Source organism: Pseudopipra pipra, chromosome 26 (genome assembly GCF_036250125.1).
Source record: "Pseudopipra pipra isolate bDixPip1 chromosome 26, bDixPip1.hap1, whole genome shotgun sequence".
Classification (NCBI taxonomy): domain Eukaryota; kingdom Metazoa; phylum Chordata; class Aves; order Passeriformes; family Pipridae; genus Pseudopipra; species Pseudopipra pipra.
In genome coordinates this window covers 6,232,047-6,248,939 of record NC_087574.1, presented here as the reverse complement: position 1 = coordinate 6,248,939, position 16,893 = coordinate 6,232,047, and the positions used below count along the sequence as shown (strand labels likewise).

General features: G+C 54.5%; 1 protein-coding gene across 1 annotated transcript; it reads right to left on the bottom strand.

Moving 5' to 3' along the window:
• Window positions 1–531: 531 nt before the first annotated feature.
• On the bottom strand, window positions 532–13,826 carry KAT7 (lysine acetyltransferase 7). The gene is made up of 15 exons (XM_064636664.1): window positions 13,696–13,826; window positions 11,899–12,046; window positions 9,855–10,031; window positions 9,466–9,705; window positions 8,665–8,747; window positions 8,348–8,437; window positions 7,662–7,760; window positions 7,382–7,492; window positions 6,571–6,762; window positions 6,192–6,281; window positions 5,254–5,394; window positions 3,993–4,086; window positions 3,735–3,881; window positions 3,058–3,164; window positions 532–2,231 (listed from the first exon to the last, which is right to left on the bottom strand). Exons 1-15 carry the CDS (start codon window positions 13,708–13,710, stop codon window positions 2,130–2,132), a joined length of 1,836 nt encoding a protein of 611 aa, XP_064492734.1. The 5' UTR covers window positions 13,711–13,826; the 3' UTR covers window positions 532–2,129.
• Between the last annotated feature and the right edge of the window lie 3,067 nt (window positions 13,827–16,893).

The following is a 16,893-nucleotide window of genomic DNA, read 5'->3' as shown; positions in this document are numbered from 1 at the left end:
AACCACATCCTGCCCCAAACAATTCCACCAAGAAGGGAGGAGCCAGAACTGTCAGTGCCCAGCTGGGAGAAGGAGCAGCACCCACGGGGCAGCTCCTGGAGGTGCAGGGAGATCTCAGGGAAGGAAAAGGGGGAACAAGTTTGTCCCAACATGGGAAAAACCTCTTATTGTACCAACAACGGCCTCAAGTTGTGCCAGGGGAGGTTCAGGTTGGATACCAGGGGAAAATTCTCCATGGAAGGGGTGGTAAAGCATTGGAACAGGGGTGGAATCCACACAAACATTGATGGACAGAATCCCAAATATTTAAGTTCCCAGGATCTGGCAACATCCAGATATTCCTCAGGGTTTCCTCCTGTGCACAAGGAGCTGCAGAGCCATCAAAACCTGAGGATATTTTGGAAAGGTTCAGCCCCGAGGCAGCTCCAGCCCCAACCCTTAAAGCACCAGGGAGGGGGTGAAAATCAGCCCCTTGGGCTTCCAGAATGAGCTTCCCCTCAGTGGGAAAATCAGGAAGCCGAGGCCAGGGCGGAGCAGAGAACATGCTTTATTGAGGAGCAGGAACAGGACAGCACATTCTACCACACCATGGGGACAGGGAACAGCTGCTGCAGGAGGATGGCCCTCTTCCCTACTCCCCAGGGGATCTAATTCCCTGGCTATCCCCTCAGGATCTGTGTCAGTGCAGAGCAGGGCACAGACAGGAGTTCAGTAATGCCCACGAGGTCCATGCTGGGGACTGAGCAGGAAGTTTCTTTTCCTTTTTTTTTTTTTTTTAATTTTTTCCAGGACAGACAACCAACAGAGGAGCAAGAGAGAACTCTTCCAGGGCAGGATGGGGCAGTGGTTCACAGGGAATGGCTCCCACCTGCCAGGACACTGCGAGTGCTTCATTCAGAGCCTGTTCCGTGAGGAAGCACTGGAAGGTTCCATGAAATCAGCACTGGGATGGTCCCAGCCCCCACCCCGAGCTTGTCCCCAATTTTAGTCCCACTGGAGCCATACAGGTGGCACAAGGACAGTGGTTACACTGGGAAGCCATTGCAGGAGAGTTTCTTCTGGTGGTGCTGGTGGGAGAGAGGAAGTCAAAGCTTATTATTTTTTTCTGTTTGTTTTACAAAGAGAAACAAGGATGCACTGCCAGAGGATGACCCATCCCACAGCTCCCTGGAGCACAGCCTGGGCAACCCAACAACTCCTGGAGTTTCTGTGGCTGTTTGGACAAGGCCAGCCAAAATCTGTCCAAAGTTTTTGTTTCTTCAGTCTAGAGGGGAAGAAATAACCCTCTCCAGCACGAAGAGAGCCACAGTTCAAGGAGGATTGCTCTGGAAACGTGTCTCCAGCTAAATACACTGTTTCTGTGTAAAGGGACTCACCAACTGCAAGAGATAAAGGAGGAAGGAAGGGGTCTCTCCAGCAGGTGTGGGAGCTGCAGGATAAGGGGAACATCTCGGAGCAGGGTGTTCTCACACCCTCAGCCTTCACCCAGCAGCTCCCTCAGGGACAGGCAAGTTCTGCCTGTACATCAGTAACTACAAAAAGACCTCTGGAAAACTGCTGGAAGAGGTGGAACATTATCCCACCAAAACTCTTTCAGGCCTGGAATGGACCAGGACTGGCTGAAACACTGCAGGTTGGTGTAACTGCAGCTCAGTGGAAAAGCAGACCCTCCCCAATCATCTGACCTTGTCCAAAAGCCACAGGAGTGACTCCAGTGCTGAGAGCTCCAGGAACCTGAGGGAAGGAACAACTGGCTCACAGGACACGACACAAGCTCACTGGAGCAGGAACAGGAGGGTGAGACCAGTGGCTGGACAGGGACAGTAGCAGTGTCAGAGCTCCTGGGCCAGCACTGCTGGGGTCTGGTACAGATCCAACCCTACAGATCCAACCCTACAGATCCAACCCTACAGATCCAACCCTACAGATCCAATCCTTGCAACCTCATTGAGGCCGAGACATCAAAGTTCCTCAGAACTGTGGGAGCACAACATCCAGGCCAGTCCCAGGGGAGCTGATGTGCTGGGGTTTGGGGGTACTGCACCAGCCCACCACAACAGCAATGGACACACAGAGATCCCGGGGAACTTCTACTGCTGGGGGTCACTGGCTCCAGGAGAGAGGGACACTTAGGTGCCCTTGGGAGGGGTCCATTTCAAACAGCTGGGATCCATGATCTTATTGCTGTTGGATCTCTTGGCCTCTTTGGCAATCCACTCATCAATCAGGTCCTGGGGGGACAGCAGGACAGGGCAGGTTAGAACACGTGGTCCAGGCAGGGAATTATCCCCAGCACAATGTCACAAACCCAAATCCAAAGATCTGGAGGTGACTCACCCACCCACTGCTCAAAATAACACCAAAACAACAACAACTCCTCCACAGAGCTTTCCAGAAGCCCTTCAACCCCACTGACAAAGTCCCAGGAGGGGAAAACAACAGGCAAATTTAGGGATTTATAAACCACTGGTGAGGGAACAAACAGGACTCATTCAGGATTCCATTAATTCCATTCACTTGTATGTCAGAGCAGGTCTGGACTGGATTTGGGGAAAGGTTCTTCCCCCAGAGGGTGGTTGGCACTGCCCAGGCTCCCCAGGGCAGTGGGCATGGCCCCAAGGCTGCCAGAGCTCCAGGAGGGTTTGGACAACACCCTCAGGGCCAGGGAGGATGTTGGGGTGTCCTGGGCAGGGCCAGGGGTTGGGCTGGATGATCCCTGTGGGACCCTCCCAGCTCAGGAGATTCCATGTCATCCCCTTGCCCAGTGAAGGGCAGCCGTGGTGAGGACCACGATGGGAATGCTGATCCATTGCTCCCCCAAAAAGCCACTCACAATGAGCAGTGTTATCCCACACACCAAAGGCAGGGCAATAAAGGTTATTTCTGCACTGCTGAACAATCAGGTTGGACACCCAAGTCCTGTTTTATCTGGAAATCCCAGTTCTCCCCCACTGGAATGAGAAGACTGGAAAAAAACCCAGCAAAGGAAACCCTGATTTCAGCAAGCTCATAATTACCAGCTAAATAAAATCACAGGGATAACCTCCCCAAGCTTACCTGTCTTTTCAGGACCAGGTGCTTTCCCTTCCAGTACTTGAGCATCTGAAGGGCCTGCAGGGTGCTCACGATGTCCACGGGGTTCACTGCAGTCTCCTGGCTGATCTCTGCAAAACACCAGCAGTTCTGGTAAAACAGGAATCCATCCCTCCACATGACCCCAAACTGCTGGGGTTTAACCAGGAGCTTTGTGTAACTCCTTTGGAAATGAGACGGGAAATTCCCTCCATGGACTGGGGAGGTACATCCAGCACTGCAGTGCTTTAGTGATATAAATCTCAGGATTCACATTAATAAGGTGCAATCCTCTGGAAGATGTAGTTCTGCCTTTTCAGGACTACCCTGATAACCCACACACTCCCAGGTCACACCAACAGACTACCAGGAGTCCAAATATTCTTAATATTGGCTCTTGGAGCCACTTTTCTTTTTAAAATTAACACCCCAACGTACAGGCAGACAAAGCTCTGCACTGAATCTTCTCACAAGTGTGTTTTTTTTGAAGCAGCAGCCACCCCATGCTGTCAGAACACTGCAGACTGGCTCATCCTCAGCGGTGGCAGCGCTGGGAAGGGGCCATTCCCGACTCCAGGAATGTGCTGCTCCACAAACCCCCGCCCTGTGGCTGAGGGGATGCACAGAGGACCACTCCAGGCTCATTGAGCTCCAAAGCTCACCTTTGATGGAGATCTCCTTGCCCTGGAAGTTGTGCAGGTACCGCAGCAGAACCTCCTTCCAGTAGCTGCGGTAGCTGATGAGCCCCAGGTCGGACAGGGGCCGCTCGGGAGAGCCCACCTTCTCCTCTACCTTGGACAGCAAATAGCCTGAAACATCAAAAAAACCCCTTTACACTGCCCAAACCACGAGAAGCACTGAACCCCCACCAGACCTGTGAGGCTGGCTGGTGGCACCCCTCAGTCTCCCTGCCCACGCACTGAAGTCGATGAGCATTTTGCCGTAGCCCTGTCTCATGTACTGAGGCATCGTCAGGATGCAGGAAACGTTGTAGTTGAGGAAGGAATTCTTCTCCTGAAAAACAAAGAGCAGGGAGGATGAGCAGGCCTAGGTGTGTGCAAACAGTGGGGATCCCCTAACCCCAGCAAGCCCAAGAGACTGATCCAGCACCAGGGAAAGGAGGGACAGCAGCAGGACCTGCCTGACCCCAGGAACGTGATCCCCTCTGCCCCAGCCTGGTGTCTGACTGCACCAGCCTTAAACTGGGGGTTGCTGCACAGTTTTAATCCTGGCATGGCTTCAAACTCCTGGGTCATGGAGTTGCAGACTCATGGAATCATGGAATGGGTTGGTGGGAAGGGACCTTAAAGCCCCTGCAGTGCCACCCCTGCCATGGGCAGGGACACCTCCCACCAGCCTGGCCTTGGACACTCCCAGGGATGGGATCAGATCGGGCAGCTTTTATTTCAGAGCATTTTTCTTTTAGCTCTTTATTCACTTGTGACTCAGGTGATTGCACCCACACAGTTTAATTTGGCAGAGCACTCTCCTACCTATGGAATTTCTCTGGCTCACGTATCTGAACAAGTGCATTGCACGACATCCCCACGGCCAGAAAACAATCCCTTTTTCTGCACTGCAGAAGGAACAACCAGGAAGGAGGTTTCCAGCTCTTTGTTCAATCCCTGCTGCACATCAGTGGCTCAAACACAGGAAGAGCCAGACAATCCTGGCTCTTTTCTAGGCAAAAACAGTGGCTATTTTTTAGGCAAACAGTGGAGAAAAGTGGCTCCTACTCTAAGCTTGGCCAGTGACTTTGCTGTGGGATCTGCTGAAGTTACCTGAGGGGGAGAAGCTGAGATATCACAAAGAATTTTCATTCCTTTGAGTCCTTTATAAAAAAAAAATGTTGACTAATAATGTATTTTTCTCTACATTTCTTTACACTTTCTTTATCTTGCTTCTGCTTTTAACCATTCTGCTTCCTGGCAACAGTCATTCCTTGGAGCTGATTTGGGTTTTTTTGCAAGGAATGGGAAAAGATGGAGCAGCAAAGCACCTGCAATCCCTGCAGCAAACAGCACAAATCCTGCAGCTCAGGCTGGAAACTTTATCTGTTCCCCAAAGCAGCAAACCCTGAGAGTGCAAAAACTCAGGGGGTTGGATTCAGTGCTGGTACCTGGGGTCCTAAACCTCATTTTGGCGAGGTGGGTAAGGAAGGGGTGTGTGTTCTCCACTCACCTTGGAGAAATATCCTATCAGGTGACAGCCAGTGTTGTCAGCTTCTGTCATGACATAGAAGAGGAAGGGTTCCACATCATAATACAGGGTTTTGTGGTCCAGGAAGAGTTTTGCCAGCAGACACAGGTTTTGGCAGTAGATCTAGAGGCAAAGGAGCAGGATACATGTGTTTATTCCAGTAAAATATCCCAAGTGTGGATAAAACTGTACATGGGAAGTGACAAGAAAGTCCTGAACCATCTGAGAAGTGACAGAGCAGCTGGGCCAGGAAACAATTCCCTTTGGGATGGCACTTGGAAAGCTTGGCTTCCAGTGGGAATGGATGTCTGTGATCTCAGGCCCTGAATGCCCAAAGCATCACCCCCTCAGAGAAGGGGAGCAGAGACTGGGTCTCCCTACTGTGTCAATCCTCCAAAATCATCTCTGGCAACTGGGAAAGCCTCCTCCCAGCTTCCAGCCTCTGGGATTTGCTCCTTTGTCCTTTCCTCTGAAACCTTCGAGGCTGGACAGAACTGGACAGGGCACAGGTGAGGTGCTGAGTCTGCAGTTTGAGATCCCTTCAGGGCAGGGCTAGGGAGGTCACCCCAGTCAGTCAGGCTGCTTCCCACCCTCACCCAAATTTGACTGGGTGTTCCCAGAGAATGGGAGATGGGCAGGAACAATCTGCTGAGGGAGGCCAAGCACAGAAATCTCCCCACTGACTTTCAGAAAGGGATTTCCACCCCCATCTCCAAGCAGACAGAACTGCTGAGGCACAGCAGGGCTGAGGAACAACCACGGTGAAAATGCAGCAAAAACTCCTGAAGAATGGACAGCCCAGACTCCCTGCTGAGACTGGGGGAGAGAGGGCCAGGGGCACCCTGGGGCTCTGCAGGAAGAGCAGTGCCTGCTGTATTTTAAAGCTTGTCTCCACAGCCCTGATGGTCCCAGCCTGTTACCTTGTTCTTCTTGCCGTCCACTTCGAACACGGAGATGGAGCCCTTGCGGTAGATCTCATCCCCCGGGGGATGTTTCCAAACACACTTTGCCTGTGCCAGGAGAGCAAAATCAGGCTGTCACTACTGTCTGAAGGACAAAATCAGGCTGTCACTACTGTCTGAAGGACAAAATCAGGCTGTCACTACTGTCTGAAGGACAAAATGAGGGTGTTACTCCTGTTGTAAGCACAGAAACAGTCACAGCAGCTGCTGACAGAGCAGGAAACCCGCAGCCTTCTCACCTCCCACAGCAACTGAGCTACACCAGCCACGGTTTAAATCTTTCACAAGCTAAAATCAGACTTGAAACTGAAGGAAGGAGCTCTGGCCTGGCCCTTACCATGTGCCTACGCAGGATTGTCTGGCTCTTCATGTACTTGAGGCAGAACTCACACATGTAGAGGCGGCCCAGCCGAGCGTACTCCTCGGGGTAGGGGGAGTGGTACCACGTGTCCAGCTCGTAACGACCAAAAGCAATGGTTTTAATCATGTTGCTGCCCTCGGTGATCTGGCCCTGCAGCCTCAGCTTCTCCTGGGAAGGGGAAAAAAGAAGAAAAGGGACCCGTTTTCCTCAGGGAAATCACGTCATTCAAGTCCTCTGAGTCCATGTCTCGGTGTGAATGCCTTGCCATGGATGACAAACCCTTGTCATGGATGTGAATCCTGATCCACAGGGATAGGACACAGCCTAATGCTCTGCCTCAGATACACAACTGTAAATGGAAAGGATCAAAGGCTCTTCTGGTTCCTCCCTGGAGGTGGAATAAGGCTTTGGGAAGCGCCTCAGGAGCTTCAGCACCACAAGGTTTTGAGCTCCATTTCAGTCACTGGCCAGTGCCAGGGTGGCTTCTGTTGCCACCAGCCCTCAGCCCCCCTTCCAGCAGGGGAAGGTGCCCATTCTTTCCCCCAAACCACCTGTGGAATGGCACTGCAGCATTCCTGCCTGCAGTGCTCAGCTCCAGCTGCGCTCCCAGCGGGAAGTGCCCCGGGATGAGGGGCACTGAAACACTGTCCTGGTGTCACTGTGCTGGCCTGGCTGGGCTGCAGCTGCTCTATAAACTCAGATTTCTCTGCACAAGTACCACAAACCCCAGAAACTTCCACATTCCCACAGATGTGAGGTGCATTGTCACACGTCTGCCCAGTCTCACCAGGTCCTCGGATGCCCGTGCCTGCGCCCTCCGGAACAGCTCCAGGTCGTACTCGCTGGTCAGGTTTTCCAGGAGAGGTTCCCTGGTGTTGCCATAGGTCTGTCTGTGCTCCTGGAACAACCAAACAACACTTCTGCTGCCAGGCTGCTGCCAAGCTGCGGGACCTTGCAGCTTTTTTGGCTGGGAATGCTGCAGGATGACTGGGAAAGCCAAACTCCTGCTCAGTGGTTTCGTTCCACACCGGGGGGAAGGAGGGAATATTCAGAGTTAGTGCTTTTACCATGTATTTTTCCTTTTGCTCCTTGCTCAGTCCTGAGTTCCTCTTCTTCCTGAGCTCAGCCACCTTCTCCTTGTATCGCAGCTGCCTCTCTGTGGGGGCCTGAAAAACCAGGGGTGGGGTCTTTCCCTGCTCCATCCACTCCAAACATTCCCATTCCCACCCCCAGGACCTGTGTCCTGGCTCTCATTTCATGGGGTTTGCTGCCTCTGAACCAAATCCTCTGTTAATAACAGGGCCCAACACAGGTATGTAAAGCAGGATATTTGTCTTCCTACCACAGCCTTTGCCAGAGCACCTCAGCCCCACAAGACAGGGAGCACTCCTCATGGAATGCTTAATCATGGGAAGAGCTCCGAGCTGACTCATCCTGACTCAAATCCAACACCAGGAGCTGAAAAATGTAATTCCCCTGGTTTGGTTCTTTTCTGTTTAGTCAGAGTCAAATTGCAGTTTACAGTTCTGCAGGAATTCTTTCGTCCTGCACATCAAAGCCCCTCCTGAGAACGCCCCAGCCTCCTCTGGTATGACAGAGCTGCTCTCCCTGGCTGCTCCTCACTGAAGGGGGACAAGGAGCTGCCTTTGCTGAAACACACTGGAGGTGCCAGCGGCTGGCAGATGTGGAGAAGGGAGGTCAGGTCAAACCCACGGGTCCTGGGAAGCGGGAGCTGAGGCTTTCCCAGTTCTACCTGGTGCCTGGTGGCGTGTCTGTTGTTGTCATCCTGCCTGTGGGCCAACATCCGCTCCTCAATCTGCTTATCCCGGCTCTGGGCTCGCACCTGGAACCCAAAATTCACCGTCAGTGCTGCAGCAAACTCTTGTCATCCCTCTCCTCTTCCAGGGGAATGTTCTGAGCTGGCTTTGACACACAAATGCTGCTGCCTCACAGCCAAAGACATCACCTTTGTGTCCACTGTGTCAGCTCTGCTTCCCGTTCAAAAATTCTGAATCTTGGCATTTTTGTCCTACAAATCCCCCCGAAGGTAAAACAAGGCCAAACACTCACCTTGCACTCATCTGCTGAGAGGTTGTGGTACAGTGGGCACCCCGAGATGGAGAAGTGCCTCTCGTGCTTCCCGGTCAGGTGTCCTGCAGAGGGGCACAGAACCAACCCAACTCATAAGAAATAATCAAGAAGAGGTTTCAGAGCTCCCCCAGATCCCCCACACGAGCAGGCTCAGTGGGATGGAAGGAGCAAACTTCCTGCTTTGTGGCAAAAGCAAGGAAAATCTTTGTCAGGCTGCCCTCCCTGCAAGCAGCCAGGTATGGTGGAGCAGGAATTTGGGGCTGAAATCTATTTCTGGCAAAAATCAGTTCCCTGCCTGCAAGACTCTGCATTTTCCTCCCACACCTGGGCTCATCCTCCTATTTTGGTCCTTATCTGTCATTCCCTGTCACTCCTAGGCAGAAAACACCTCCAGGAATAGCCCTGCAGATACACCTGCATTTAGGCTTCATATCCCACTTCTCCTTAATATTCCTGCTCCTAATTAACTCCATGGTTTTCAGGGTGTATAACTCAACTTGGAACACCAGGGCAGGAATGCAAAGCCCAACAGATCGATCCTGGAGCTGGAATTACCTGGAGAGTCAAAACCAGGAGTGGGATATTTCGTGTTGGAATTACCTAAGGAGTTAGAGCCAGGAGTGGGACACTCCAGGCAGGAATTACCTAAGGAGTTAGAGCCAGGAGTGGGACACTCCAGGCAGGAATTACCTAAGGAGTTAGAGCCAGGAGTGGGACACTCCAGGCAGGAATTACCTAGGGAGTTAGAGCCAGGAGTGGGACACTCCAGGCAGGAATTACCTAGGGAGTTACAGCCAGGAGTGGGACACTTCATGTTGAAGTTGTAGCTCTCGTGGAAGCGGCGGCGCTTGGGCCGGTGGGAGAGGTCGCTCCCGGAATCCTTCATGGACATGTCCTTGGCAATGCTCTCGTCGTGGGACACGTTGGGGCTGGAGATGTCGATGTCCGACTCCGAGGAAGGGGCGTTCCCGGTGGGGGTGCGAGGGGGGGACTCGTCGTGATCCGCCGCGTTTTTGGTGTCTGGAGAAGGACACGGATAAGGAAGGATACAGATGTCACAAATCGGGGAGAAGGCTTTGAAAGACACACCTGGAGCCCAGAGCTGCTCCAACCCCGGCCCTGGGGACACCCTGGAGGAGGGTTTTCCCAGAGCTGTCCCCGGCACGCACCTCTGTCCGAGAAATCCACCACCTGCTCGGTCTCGGAGCCCGAGGAGCGGGTCTGGCGCAGCGGGTACTTCTTGGGGGTGACGGGGGCGGGCTGCTGCTGGCTGCGGGTCACCCTGCGCGTCGAGTACACCGGCTCCTCCGCCCCGAACGGCGCCGGGTTCCGCACCGGGCTGGAGTCTGACCCAGGCACGGGGAATCACACCCAGAACCAGCAGGGACTGCCAGAGAGGCAAACCCTGCCCAGCCCCAAACCCTGCCAGGCCCCAAACCCTGCTCAGCCCCAAACCCTGCCTGCCCCCAAACCCTGCCTGCCCCCACACCCTGCCCAGCCCCACACCCTGCCTGGCCCCACACCCTGCCCGGCCCCAAACCCTGCCTGCCCCCAAACCCTGCCTGCCCCCACACCCTGCCCAGCCCCCAAACCCTGCCAGCCCCCACACCCTGCCCAGCCCCAAACCCTGCCTGGCCCCACACCCTGCCCGGCCCCACACCCTGCCCGGCCCCAAACCCTGCCTGGCCCCACACCCTGCCCGGCCCCACACCCTGCCCGGCCCCAAACCCTGCCAGCCCCCAAACCCTGCCTGCCCCCAAACCCTGCCCGGCCCCAAACCCTGCCCGGCCCCAAACCCTGCCAGCCCCCAAACCCTGCCTGGCCCCAAACCCTGCCAGCCCCCAAACCCTGCCAGCCCCCAAACCCTGCCTGGCCCCAAACCCTGCCAGCCCCCAAACCCTGCCCGGCCCCACACCCTGCCCGGCCCCAAACCCCGCCAGGCCCCACAGCCTGCTCCAGAGGAGGAGGAAGACCTCTGGAAGAGCAGAGTTCTATCCTGCCACTTTCACCACTGCTCTGGCCTTGCCAGATAAAATCTCTGGGATTTCACCCACAGTGAGCAGTCTGGAATTACATCAGCTTTCTCAGGACTTAATCACTTAATTAACCAGCAATTATCAAGCAGCTCCCTTTGGAAAGCTGAAGATCCGTTAGTTTAGATAAGAATTGTCAGTGTTTAGATAAGCCTTGGGAAAAGCTTCCAGTGTGGACCTGGATTTGATTTGGATTTGTAGCTGATTTGGGATTTGGATTTGTGTGGGGGTTTGTGATCCTACACTGCTCATAAGAATCATGGAATGGTTGGGGTTGGAAGGGACCTTAAAGCTCACCCAGTTCCAACCCCTGCAGTGGGCAGGGAATATATATAAAACAATTGTTTTGCATTAAAATAAAGCTGTCCCAACCCAGGAATATCACAGACATTCCACACACACCTTCCCTCTCCCTTTTAAGATCTAATACATGATCACACACATGTATTTCTTATCTGCAATAAAATTGCAAACCATGTTTTTTTTCAATCAAAGTGTCTACAAGGAGCAATGGAAATGAGTTTTTATCTGCTGTCATTTCCTCCCCGTCATGCCAGATGGCAACACATGAACCAACAGCCAAAAACTGCCCACACTAACACTAAAAAAAAAGAGGTGGACTCATTCCATGTCTCCTTTTACAGCCTGGGTGCCAAAGCAGGAGCACACAAAATAACTGCCAATATTTGGTAGTGTCTGTCACACAGCAGGGGCAGCACAGCACAAAAATACATCTCCCCTTGGGGCACAGAACCCCCCAAACAAACAAATAAAGGAAATAAACCCAACTTTCACCCCTGAACCCCCTCTCCCTCGCTTGGCTCCAGCACCAAAGGAAGGGAAAGGAGATTTTTAGAGTTCTCAGAAAAATGAGGCAGAGCTGGCAGTGGAATTATGGGGTTTGACTCCTCCTTCCCTTCACAATTTGTCAGCTTTATCTTTTGAACAGAGCACACTCATGTTTTGGTTTCCATCCCCTTTAGGTTATACAACCCCACCTGTACAATATGTAGGTGTAAAGGTGCTTATTGCTGTGCTAAAACCAGCCAAAAACATGAATACAAATTCCTGTTTATGCTTAAATCCTACACGTTTAGGTTCTAAACACAGAGTGCACTGAGCCTTTATGTTTTGGTTCGGAGGCTGAATTTCTTTTGGGTTTCTGAAGCAGAGCCTGTACCTTGGGAGCTCTGGCTGAGCCTGGCCGAGGAGCGTGTGACGCGGGCGGATCGCCGGGACGTGCCGTCGCTCTCCGAGCTGTCCGTGTGCTCGGGGTCCGTGGAGAAATCCGAGTCCTCCGTCCCATCCGAGCTGCTGCCCGCGTTCCTCTGCAACGGCACAGCCCAACGTCAGCAGGGAGCACCTCGGCTCGGACATGGCAGGAAATATTTCACAGGGAGCACCTCGGCTCGGACATGGCAGGAAATATTTCACAGGGAGCACCTGAGCTCGGACATGGCAGGAAATATTTCACAGGGAGCACCTCGGCTCGGACATGGCAGGAAATATTTCACAGGGAGCACCTCAGCTTGGACATGGCAGGAAATATTTCATGGGATCGAGGGATGGTTTGGGTTGGAAGGAGCTTAAAGCTCATCTGCTCCCACCCCTCTGCCATGGGCAGGGACACCTTCAGCTAACCCAGGCTGCTGGGCTAACCCGGCCTTGGACACTTCCAGGGATGGGAAGAGCTGTTAGATAGGTAAATTCAACTAAAAACGTATTGGTTTAATAAATATGCAGTGTAAGCGCCTTTAAAAATAAAAAGCTTCTTGCAAACTGATCCCCAAGGAAAAGTCACGGGAGCGCCGGGTTTTATGAAAGCAAAAGATGGTGTTGGGTCACAGGTAGGACTCGATGATCTTGGAGGTCTTTTCCAACCTGGGATTCCATGATCTGTTTTTTCCCCCATGGGGAAGGTTCCCACCTCATCCAGGACACCTCCTGGGCAGGGCCAGGAGCTGGGCTGGATGATCCTGGGGGGCCCTTTCCAACCCAGATTATTCCATGTGCTGTGTCCAGCTCATCTTGCCCCTCCAGCTGCCCCTTTTTATTATTATTTACCACTAATATTATATTTTACTTCATTTTTTATTATCAAATTGTTTTTATCTGACCCTAGAAGCTGGATGGTAAACACTGAAGGGAGGGGGGGATGAGGGAGCGGCAGCGCGGTGCTTAATTTCCACCTGGGTTTAAACCACGACGCGCTGAGGGGACAACCAGAATGTCGTTCGGGGCACGGTGGGATCCCCGGCGGGACTCGTGTGGGGGCACAGCCGTGAGGGGACGGCGATGGCGGCCGCCATGAGGGGAGGGAGGCCTCGCGCCGGTGGCGGGAGCGCGGCCCCCGCGCCGCTTTGTTTTGCACCCAGCGGAGCCCTGCCAGCCTCAGCCAATCGCAGCGCGAGTGGGAGGGGCGAAAGGGAGAACCCGCCAATGGCGGCTCGAAGGAGCGTAAAAGGCGGGGCCCGCCGCAAGTGACTGACGGCAGAGCCGGCCTATCAGCGCGACGCTTGCTCCCACAGCAACATCAACCGGGGGGGCGGAGTTAGATATGGGAGGGGGGACAGGGCACGCGCGGGGAGGTGACCGTTGGGGGCGGATTGACAGCCGCGAAGTCCAATCAGCGGCAAGCCCCGCACTGCAGCTCAACCAATACGCGATCAGCTCTATGGCGGCCTGCCCAATCGGAAGCGTCAATGGGCGGAACCCGCTGCCAGAGCAGGGGAGGGGGAGCGGTAGCCGTTGGGGGCGATAAGTGACAGGCAAGGCGGCCAATTAGCGCGCGGCGTGCCCGTGCGGGAGCCAATCAGCGAGCGCAGGAGGCGGGCGCAGGGGGCTCAAGGCCGCTATTTTCCCCCCAGTTTTGTGCCCGTGAGAGGCAGCGGAGGGGCCGGGGAATGGTAGAAAGCTGCGGGCCAAGCTCGTCGGTACCCCCCACCAGCCGCCTTCCCCGCTCCCCGGCCGCGCTTACCTTCCTGCGCTGCATCCTGGGCGGGGGCAGTGAGCTCGCCTGGTCCCCGGCGCCCGCGGCCCGCGAGGCGGCGGTGGCCGCCGCCGTGTTAGCGCTCGCGGGCTCCGTGGTGACAGCCGTGTCTCCCGCCCTGCGGCACGTCTGCTCCGGCGGCGCCAGCCCCGCTCCCGCCGCTTCCAGCTGCCGTTCCCTGCTCGGTCCCTCACGTTTCCGCCGGGACGCGGCCCACACCCCTCGTCACGTGACCGCGAGCCATCTTGGAGCCGGGCAAAGCGTCACCGTGACGCCACCGGCAGTGAAGCCGCGCGCCGCCATCTTTGATGCGGTCCGGGCGCTCTTGGCGCGGGGCGCTGTGGCGGCGGCCATTTTGAGTGAGGGCGGGAAGCCGGCGAGGCGCGGGGCGGGCGGTGGTGCCGGGGGGCGCCATGTTGGGTTGGGGCAGGCGGAGCGGCGGGGCCGGGCCGGGCTGAGGGGCCGCGGGACGAGGGTCGGAGGAGGGCGGTGAGTGCCGGGGCTGCCGGGGCCGGGCGAGGGCGGGGAAGGCCCTGCGCTGAGGGCGGGCAGCGGTTGGGTTCCCGGCCCTGCCGCCGCTTCCCCTCAGGGACGGGCCTGTTCCGGGCCTGGGCGCTGGGGCGGGGCCGCGGCGCGCGCGGGGGGAGGTGGATTATCGTTAATTGTCGTTAATTGAGCTTTCTGCTCTCAAAATGTTGGCGCGGGGGGCGGGCGGGGCAGGTTTTTGGAGGGGTTTGCCGGTGTGGTTCTGTCTCGAGTGTCTGAGGAGCCGTGTGGTGGCTCTGGCTGGGCCGGGCTGAGGGGCGAGATCGCTTATTAATAACTATGGAGAACCATGGAATGATTTGGGTTGGGAGGGACCTTACAGACCCAGTTCCACCCCGGGAACACCTTCCACTGTCCCAGGTTGCTCCAACATGCCCTTGGACGCTTCCAGGGATGGGGCAGGCACAGCTCCTCTGGGAAATCCATCCCAGGAATTCCTTCCCAATGTCCCATCTAATCCTATTCTCTTTCAGTTTAAACTCATTCCCCTTGTCCCGTCCCTCCATCCCTTGTCCCCAGTCCCTCTCCAGCTCTCCTGGAGCCCCTTTAGGCCCTGGGAGGGGCTCTCAGGTCTCCTTGGATCCTTTTCCATGTGAACACCCCCAGCTCTCCCAGCCTGGCTCCAGAGCAGGAATTGCTCCATCACCTGCTCTGGGCTTGTGTTTTAATGTGACAACACTGTGTATCAACCACAATAAATTGCTTCATGTAAAGACTTAGGGGGAAAAAAGGATATTTAGTCAAACACGTGACTTCTTTCCAGCTGTGGTTGTCTTTAGGGATTATGAATTTCTCAGGGCTTAATCCCCTAATCCTCGGGAGGGTTTGTCATCCTCAGTCGTGCAAGTGATGCTGCTTTTCTCACTCCAGGTTGTCATTTCTCGTAGGTGTGTCCAGCCTGCTGTGAAATGCTGAAGGGCAAACCTGGAGAAGGGATGAAATCCCTCAGCTCTTATCCCAGCGGGGAGGAACTGGGGAGCAGCTGGTGTGGTATGTGAAGCATTGGGTGCAAATCAGCTCTAAAGTCGAGCCCAGGAGAACAATGGGAGTGTGAACAGCTCCAGTCTGGTCATTTCAGGGAACTCATTTGCAAATCTATTGAAAAAAACCCATAAATGCAGGAATTCTGCCTAATTTCTAACCAGCCTGATCAGTGGAAGGTGCCCCTGGCAGGGGGTGGAAGGGGATGAGCTTTGAGGTCCTTCCAACCTTCTTGGGAATCGTTGGAAGTGAAACTGCAGGTCTGTCTTGGGAAAGGCACAAAGGGAAGTGGAACTGGAGCAGCTGGAGGTTCTGCCACGGTGCCACCACCACTAGATGTCAGTGGATGAAGGGAATGAAATCTGGGAGCAGTTTCTCCAGGATGCAGAGCTGGTGCAGCTGCTGCCCACCGGGATCCCAGCGGGGTTTGAGCTCCTCTTAGTGATGTTCTTAAAACAGACTTTTTAAACTCTCTGAATATTTTACTTGAATTGCTACATTTCAATAAATCTCACTTGTTTTTTAGGTGCCATCTCAGCCCAGCTCTGGGGGGTTGAGTTGCCCAAAGGTTGGGATGAAGCTGGAGAGCTGGAAATAACCAGATGTGAAGATCCAGGGTAGCTGCTGCTTTCACTTCCCCATCTTCAGAAGGTGAGTAGAGGTGGGTTCCCTCTGCTTTGGTTCCTGATTAATCATTTCAGTACCTGGCTTTAGGTGCACGTGACAGAGCAGCCCCAGGGATCTCTTGGGAACACTGAGGAATTCCTGATCCAGTTGGATGTCTCTGGGTTGGGTTATTCCCACAGGGGCACTTTTCCTGGGGGATAACTGGGAATGGCTGCTGTTTGCTGGCTGGGTTTTTGGGCAGAGCCTGATCCCTGTTAGGCTGGGTCTGAGCAGGGCTTGGAGCCTGAATTGTCCTGGCACCAGCCTGAACTTGTTCCTGGCCTGGTGCAGTGAGGGATGTGCAAACAGGGCAGTGCAGACTTGGAGCCAGAGGAAGGAGCTGCAGGGCACAGGATTTAATGCAGTGGCAGTTCTGGGGAGCCTGGACCAGCAACAAGCCTGACCCAAATTTTTGAGTCTTCCCTTCTGCATAAAACTCTCCAGTGGCCTTGGGACACTTCAGAAACCAGCCCAAGAGCAGCAAATGTATTTAATGCACACTCTGTGCTGCTGAAACGGGGCTTTGTCTGCAGAATGACTTGGTATTTTCTACTTTTGCATTAAAGAAAACTATTACTGAGCTGCAGCACATCAGGAGGATGAGTTTGGAGGGAGGGGTGGGTTTATTTTATTTTAGAGCTGAGTGGACACTGAGCTGAGCCTAAACAAATGCCTGAGTGGGGAATCCTGGCCCTGCAGGTCTGCAAATACCACCAGCTGTGGGTGGGTGGCTTGGGGTGTCCCATGGGCCTGAGGAGAATCCCTGGGCCTGAGGAGAATCCCTGGGCTCTTCCCTGGGGCTCTGGCAGCAGACACAGAGTGGAGCCTGTGTTTCCTGGCATCAGGAGCAAGGTCAGCCCAGCCTGGCCTACATCTTTCCTTTTTTTAAATTGTGATGGAAAAAAAAAGAAAAGATTCAGGCTGATTTTTGCTGAAAGCAGAGGTTTTTCACTTGGTTCCAGCTGATTATGGCCCCACTTCCTGGTCCCCTCC